Source organism: Chelmon rostratus, chromosome 5 (assembly GCF_017976325.1).
Source record: "Chelmon rostratus isolate fCheRos1 chromosome 5, fCheRos1.pri, whole genome shotgun sequence".
In the NCBI taxonomy this organism is placed as follows: Eukaryota; Metazoa; Chordata; class Actinopteri; order Chaetodontiformes; family Chaetodontidae; genus Chelmon; species Chelmon rostratus.
In genome coordinates this window covers 28,635,286-28,643,691 of record NC_055662.1, presented here as the reverse complement: position 1 = coordinate 28,643,691, position 8,406 = coordinate 28,635,286, and the positions used below count along the sequence as shown (strand labels likewise).

The 8,406-nt window shown below is 43.5% G+C and overlaps 1 protein-coding gene across 1 annotated transcript; it reads left to right on the top strand.

Moving 5' to 3' along the window:
• Positions 1 to 1,052: 1,052 nt before the first annotated feature.
• unm_hu7912 (un-named hu7912) lies at positions 1,053 to 7,333 on the top strand. Its single transcript, XM_041937950.1, has 2 exons — positions 1,053 to 1,190; positions 4,069 to 7,333. The coding sequence occupies exon 2, from the start codon at positions 4,121 to 4,123 to the stop codon at positions 7,331 to 7,333; it is 3,213 nt and encodes a 1,070-aa protein (XP_041793884.1). The 5' UTR covers positions 1,053 to 1,190; positions 4,069 to 4,120.
• The last annotated feature ends 1,073 nt before the right edge of the window (positions 7,334 to 8,406 follow it).

Genomic DNA, 8,406 nt, shown 5'->3' with positions numbered 1-8,406 from the left:
GGAAAGCACGATGTTACTGATTTTTCCTCTGGCAAGATTGCAAACGAGCAAGATGATGTTGTATCAAGACAGACTTCCGTGAGGTACAAAGGCATCTTTATCAGGTGCCAATCTGAGTCTGTGCACAAGCTCTCAGATTTCATCAGGGTGAGGAGTCGTTCTCCAGAGTCCAGGTTGTTATCAGGGAAGGAACTCGAGGCCATGCGGGTCATGTTTTGATAAACTGTCACAAGAGCTGCAACGATTAGTCCATCAATAGTTGGCAACTATTTTGATCGTTGAATTAAGTCGTTTTTAAAGCAAAATGCTGAACATTTGCTAGTTCAAGCTTCTATAATGCGGTTTGATGTTTTTCGTTGTCATACATCATGATGTATGAATATGTTTGGGTTTTTTGGCAGTAGGTTGAATAAAGTACCGCAGCTGAAGATGTGACTTTGGCCTACGGGAAATAATAAAAAAGGCAGTTTTCTAAATTTTAAAAGATGAGAAAATGAGCGGTACATTCATGTTTAATGAAAGCAATCCTTACGTCTACTTCCATCACAATTAAGTACAAAATGACAATATATTGGCAGATCACCATGTCTAATGCATGTTCAGGAGTGTAGGAGGAAGACAAGATGTGACCAGTGAGGTGGAGAGGCCCAGTCCTGCAGGCAGCCTGCAAACTTTCTAAAAACGTAGTTGTCAGAATTGCTTTGCCTCATGATGAGGAAAGCTGATTACAAAGCACCTCAGACCGCAGGACGAGCGAACAAGCAGCAGCTCCCCCGGAAATGCCCATGCAGTTATCCTCAGGGCTCCGTACTCAGAGCTGAACGGAGAGACCGCATTGCTGCTCCGAGACCGAACACCCACCCCAGCCTCCTCTATAGCCCCCAGCCCCCCCACCCACAAAAACACGCACAACCACGCCTCCAGAGGCACGCGCACAAGCGCAGGCTCGGACACACCTCCTCCTTCCCCTCCATCGCACACAAACACAACGCACGCACACACGCACAAAGGCAGCGGCGGGTGTGAGAGCATCGCCGGGCGAAGCGGACAACATGTAAGGCAGCGGCATGAAGGACGGCGCGGCTCCGGGAGGCGCACGGCAGGTGCGGCAGAGCTGAGGCTGCACCTCACGGAAAACGAGCTGCTGCTCCACCATGTCCACCGCATCCGATCAACTCACTGCTGAGACGGTAAGGCCCCTCGTCCACTCGCCAAATCTTGCATCTCCAAACTTAGCCGAACTCCTTCTCCCCTGCTGCTCCCCGCCGGGCTCCGTCCTGGTTTGAACCCGCTGTTTTAAATGATGTCATTCAGGGCTCAAAGGCATTAGGTCAGCCGCAAAGGATGGAGGGCCGTCCGTGCCGCAGCACCAAAATAAAAGGGGTGCTGAAGTGCGTTAGAGCAAGTGTTTGGTAACGCTTCAAGGCTGAATGCGCCTCGGCATGGCCCCGTGAGGAGGCTTCAGGCGAAGCTGCATCACATTTGTTATTGTCTGGAAAAGGGCAGCCCAGAATTCAGCCTTCGTTTTTTTTTTAAAGTTGCATTTAGTTACAAATCCAAATGAAAATTAGCCCAAATATTATCAGACCGCGCGCAGAGGCATAACATCATGCATTTAAACTATAGCACAGGGGAATGCAGCCTTTTGTTGCATGAATACAGGGCTGTCACTGGTCCGTTTTTTGATAAGGTCAGTACAAAGTAGGGTGTCACAGATGGATTTTGCCCACACAGAGAACATTAAAGCAATTCATTGCGCATGAGTCCATGTTTTAGAGTGAAATCTCGCCCTCAGTTTGCAACTCTTGCAGTGTTTCATGGTTTCTTAACTGTGTGCTGTAGCCATGGAGACAGTATGTGGCATGTGGTTTTACACTTGTGCTACAAAGTGAAGTCCCTCTATTGAAGAATGGCCTCAGAGCATGAAGATGAGTAGAGGAAGGAATGCATGCACGTAGTTAGTCCAAGCATCTCCTTTAAAAAACAAATCTGCTCTAATCCGAAATCAGTGTCATCGAACACATTCACACTTTTCTGCAGGAAAAGCCTCCTAACATTTGTGCAGGGACTTACAAGTGAGTCTGTGTTGATGTAGTGTAGCTCTACAAAATTAATTCTGATGTTTTATTAATCTTTTGTGCCATTTGTATACTACAGCTTTCATGTTGGGATTTGGTACAGTCGCTGTGCAGGGCTATTTTTACATTATCCTTGCAAACCCATTCATACAACAATAGTGGGAGCTATTGTTCACAGCCATTAATGTATTAAAGCTGTGTAGCTGTTTGAGACACGTAGATTGTGGCAGTGAACTACTCACTGAGTGTTCACCTTCTACATCCCTCACATTATGAGGCCTATTTTTATACTGTATAAAAAAATGAAGTCTCATCAAGGCTCTTGCATCTTGCTGACACTTCACCTCATTCATTTAACCCTAGAAGAACAGAAAGAATGGTGGATTTAAGTAATACTTTCACTATTTAGTGGCCTATATTTTAAACTTCAGTATCCCTAAGTGACACAGAATTAGTCACAAATTGTTTTCATTGTGCATTTTAATAATATTCAGCCATCAGGCCTAGTCATTGGTGACCATGGTCCCAGTGGTGTTAGAGCAGCTGGTAATAGTACAGTCTTTAATCTGTATGTTTAAGAACAGCAAATGAAAAATTGGATTAGGATTTTAAAAGATGGGAAATTTGCTGTTAAACTGCAGTTCATTTCTTTAATACACTGTACACAATAGGTGAATTTGATTAAATTGATACTTTGAGTTACTTTTGCAGCTTAAACATTTGCACAGTAACATTAAAAGCTGTTGTTGTGTATGGAAATGACCATCCTAAATTGCTACTGTAGCTGCTGTGTTTTTATTTTTATGAAGGGCAAACACATGCAGGCGTCGCTGAAACATGGCATTATGAGGGGTCGAGCGAAACGGTGAATATCAGTGTCGGTTTGTCTGTCGAGGTCGGTCGTGTGTGAACAGACGTGATATTTAGGTGTGTTGTGGAGACCTGACGGGAGATGGCTGGTCAGTCCTCTCCCTTCACGATGAACAGATGGTAACTCAGGGTTAGCTCGTGGGTGGGTGCCAACAAGAAAGCCCATGTGTGTGTGACACATAAATCCATTGTTGAAATGGACTCGTTTTGTCCATGTAATGTTCAAAGGCCTAAAAAAAAAAAATACTCTTCATGTTCTTTAAGATGAGATTAACAACACTTGTCTGCATGTTATTTATTTATAAGATGTGAATAATTCAACGAGGAGAAAACAGATGCTGTGTGTTGTGAAAATTTAAAAGCAAGTAAAGTCACTTTCTGAAACTCAAACTCAGTTTTTAGATAATTTTGTTGAGGTCTCTAATATGTAAGGCAGCCAAGACATACTGCAGTACTGCAATAAAATTACTATTACTACTGCTACTATTTATTTTAAATTCTATTTAATCAGAAATAGAATAGAATAGAATAGAATAGATAGTATAATTTAAAAAAAAAATTTACTACCATTAATTTGGTATAATGTGATGCAAGTTATGTTTGGCATTTAACAAGAAGTCAGCAGTGAAAGATAATGTGAGTAGATCATTTCAGCTCACAGAGTCTCCTGTTTCATTAAAATTAAAAATTAACTCATATAATGTCTTTTTGCCACGTTGCTCAGATACAAAGTTGGGTCGCGGCTGTAGGCATGAACTCAACTTGGCTAGTAAATGAGCAACTACATCTGTTACGTTTATTCCCCGTCATCACCTCGGGTGTCTGTGTCATGTGGTCAGGCTGTTTTGGTCAGGGAAGGTCGTGGTTGTGGCGTTGTGGTCAGGGTTAGGGTTGTGAGCCAGCAAACTTCCAGTTGTGCAGATTCATTAGATGCTTTTACATAAAAAGCATTTAAATGATAAAGAGATTAGGTTCACAGACTAATCAAATATAAACTGATCCTGCTGTAATTTTACAACATAACCAACAAACAACTTGTTAGCAGAACATTTATCTCATATCTATGCATTTAAATTGCACTGATGTGTATTTGTTTTAATGTGTCTCTTTCTTTCCACAGGCTGTGTTGATCTTGAATCACATTGAATGGAGAGCATTGAAGTTCCTTTAAGATGACACGAACGCATCCCCCTGATATACTGGCATCGACTCTATATCAGGACGTTACTTTAAATCCCCTTACTGACCACTCCATTTCTCCCCACTCCTCCCGGCAATGTGACTTGAAAATGATTGACAAACCAGAAATTATCAACAAAAGACACTGCCGTAGCTTTGACTTCATTGAGTCACTGGATGACCCGCAATCCTTCTCTTCCTCAATGGAGTACCCACACAAGAGGGCAGAGCATCAGACATTAAACAAAGACCTAATGTGGAATGGACTAGATCAGCCGGGACACCTCCGCTTTTCATCTCCTGATCTGTTCAACACCAGGCAGTTCCAGCAGCAGACCGCCCAGGACAAAACCAGCCATCTTACATGGTCCGATTCTAAAAAGAGAACAAGATCTAAAAGCGCTCCAAGAATTAAGGCCACCCTCACTCCTGTGCCCATCTCAGTGTCTCCTCCAGGAGCCAGGAAGGGGAGGGATGCTCCTCAGCCTGCATCAGATGCATTAAGGACTTCTGAAACACATCGAGAATCCTACTCCTCAAACAGGGCTTTTTTGAATGATGTGCATCCTATCAAACTGCAGCCCCATTCTCCCCTCTACGTTTCAGACTGTTTTGAGGAGGATAAACCAGACAAACCAGCCATAACCCCTCATGTCAGGTGCCGTGTGGACATTAAACCGGATGCTGCGGTACTGCAGCACACATCTAGGCAGGTTCCCAATGTACGGACTGAGCATCTTTGGCAGAGATACTCTCAGGCCAGTAGCAGTAGAGGTTTGTATGTACCACGACAGATTGTCTCCTCACCAACGCCCACTCCGAGTGAATGCTACAGTGGAGATTTTAGACAAGGATACCACTATACCACTAGCATGTCTCCTATCTCTTACCAGCATCTAGACATGCACAGAATGCCGTCACCAACAGCACCATATCTGAGTCAAGAGCAAAGAGCTTACTCAAACCCAAACATACCAACCAAGTTTTTCTATACAGAAGACCCTGTTCGCTATCCAGTCCATCCCTATTCTAGAGCATACTTTCAGGATGATCGCTCCAGTCTAACTAGTCATGGTAGTACAATGACTAGTCAGTATGATCCAAGGACTCGATGGGTGCACAGCCTTCCTGTCAGGTCCTATTACACAGACCACCTTTCCAACCGAGAACCAGCACAATCTGTATATAGTAGGCCTTATTCCACAAGTGAGGCAGGATCATACTTTCCCCAAACTCCACTATCTAGATCGTACTATGGAGAGGACAACCGGTTTAATCCATACCATATGAGTAGCTCAAGGTTGTTCTATTCCAAACCGTACAGCTCTCCCGAGGAGCTGTACTTTCCAACAAGGCCGTATCATACGGAGGGTCGTCGACGCCCTCGAATGTCTCAGGCCTTTTCAGATGACTGGTATCGCTCCAGTATATCCGGCTACTCTAACCACTCCTCACAGCACACACCACCAAGAGTAAGGCAAGACCCCACTATACCCCCGTGGTTTACTAACAGCTGTGTGGAGACAAGCAGACTAGGAGCAGAGGTCAAAAACCACTCCAAGTCTTGGGACAATATTCTGTATCCACGGCATGACAGAGAGCAATCAGTGCCCCGTGGGCGTAGCTATGAGAACCTGTTCCACCAAGCAAGACATGGAGCATCCTCAGATATTACATCTCAGCCTGTTATACTTAACCTCTCAAGTTCACCAAGGCGCTATGCTGCCCTTTCTCTCTCTGAAAACTCGTTAGAGAGGGCCTCAAGCAATCCATGGAGGAATACCAAGAGTGGGCACTGGTTTGTAACTCCTGAGATCACCATAACAGACAATGACTTAAGTGCTGGCAACAACAAGCGGCGCGATGTGCACTCTGTCAGCTGGGATATGCTGGAGGGAGAGAAGACACCATCTCCGAGAGTAATGCATCAGAAGCAACCATCCAACACAGCGGACATAAGCAAAGAAAGGAAACACAACAACTTCTCCCTCCAGCAGAGTCTAGAACAACTGGACGAACTCTTAGCCGATTTGGTCGTCGACTACAAACCACCAACTTGCAGAAAGTCAAGTGAAGACCTTTTAGACCAGCTAAAGCAACTTATTACTGAAGACGACGACAAAGACAGAGAATCTTCTGGACTTGAAAACTTAGGATGTCTGAACACACAGCTCCCATCCTCTAAATCCAGCCCTGACACAATCAAAGACCCTGACAGTGGATGTGATGCTTTACAAAGGAGCGCAGAGGAATGTTCTCCAGACCACAGCACTGATGAAGATGACGCTATGGTGTGTGCTAACAAGAAGTGCAACCGGATTGAGAGTATGTTCAACGCCTGCTTGTACTTCAAATCATGTCACAGTTGCTACACCTTTTACTGCTCACGAAACTGCCGCAGGGATGACTGGGAGACCCACAAAGAGACCTGTCTGTACGGTCGTGTCAACAGTGTGTGTCGACACACTCTGAAGTTCTGCAGAGAGAATTCAGAGATCCACAAAGCCTTCTCTCGCGTTGCTAAAGCTGGCTACCTCTCAAGAGGGAGAGGCGTTCTCTTTCTGGGTTTTGCTAATCCGGAGACAGCTGACAACTTCCTGCAAGTTGGGCTCGAGAGCCTCCTCATGTCTCCCACATACTTATCTCTCAGAGAGCTGGATGGCTTCAAGGACAACCTAGGTGAATATTGCAAGGAGCTGCAGCTGGCAGGTAACGAGTACGACCCCAATGAATGTTTCCTTCTGAATGTATCCGTGGCTGTTGGTGAGCTAGTGCCTAACAGACCTTCACCGAGAGTCCAAGCACCAACAGTTCGAAAATATGCAAAGGTGTCGTTGGCCTCCTCAAGCCCTGACAAAAAGGTACTCAAGAAGGATAGTGAAATGGAAACTCTCATCCTCACTCCGCCTCCAGGCACGCCGGACATTGACAAGGAGGGGGAGGAGGGAAGAAAAGCCAGAGAGGTGTGCTTTGTCAATATCCAGCGTGAGCTCAGGACCAGGGGAGTCTTCCTTCGTCACGAGTACCCCAAAATCTATAATCAGCTGTGTGAGTTTGTGGAGAGCAACAAAAGGTTCACTCCAACGACAATTTACCCAATAGACAAGAGAACGGGGAAACAGTTCATGTGCATGATCATGGCTGCGTCCGAGCCAAGAACGCTGGACTGGGTGGGTACGCCTCATCTCTTGGATGATATTATATAGTATAGCACTAAATAGTAATGATAATGATGTCAGCTACTCTAAATGTACATAATGTAAATACGTGGTGTGGTTTAGCAAATTGAACATTGGTATGGAAATATGTGTATACATGTGACCAATCGCTCTTTCCGTCTCTCTCTTTCTCTTATTTCACTCTGTTGCCACACACACACAAACACTCACGCACACGTTCAGTATATACACGCACACTTTAAAGAGTTGCCCTATGTTGTTATTGGCTTGTTTTGATCCTGTTGCACTCAGAAGAGTTAATAGCCTGCATGTAGACTAGGCACAAACCCAGTTATCCAGGTGTTTAAGATGTGAACATGTATGATCTGTGCAGTTTCTGCAGGCAATGTATGAAGCACACAATGTTTATGAAGAACACATCTCATCGCCACCACATCATTGTAGGCAATACAACCAGGTCTCATTTTCTAAGAGTCACCAACTATGATTTTGCCGAAATTGTTATATCAGAAACTTATATTATAACTTGTCACAATGGTTGTAATATTACAATTATTTAGTAGTACTTAAGTATTATTTCCTGAGTATACTGTAGTTGTGTGGGTATTTTTTTATTATTATTGCTATATTAGTTATTCATTGATAGATGAAGAAGTACAATCAAACCACCTGTTTGTTTCCCCACTTCATTGAGAATTTTGGTTGGAACTTATTGCATCTTGTGATAAGACTTGATGTCATTCTCGTATAAATTGCTTTGTTTGAAAGTGGCCTTCAGTCGGAAAAAAAAAATGCATTTGACACAAAGCAATGTATAGATTTAGCTGTTTCTAAAGGCTTGACAGCTCTTGACTTCAGTTGTTTGAACTACCATTGTAAATGAACAATTATTTTGCTCAAAGCATGTTATTTATATTCAGGTATTTTAATATTGATATTGCTTATGATTACATTTATTATGTTAATGAGATACCATTTGATGCTTAGAAATGTAAGAGGTATATATATATATATATTGAATATTAGATAATTTGAACATCATAACCTTGAGACCTTATTGTAACTAATACCACAGTATGTTCTTAAACATTATGCAATAA

Excerpts from the sequence above, each read along its gene's own strand:
- unm_hu7912 (XM_041937950.1), top strand. The coding sequence starts at position 4,121 with ATGACACGAACGCATCCCCCTGATATACTGGCATCGACTCTATATCAG.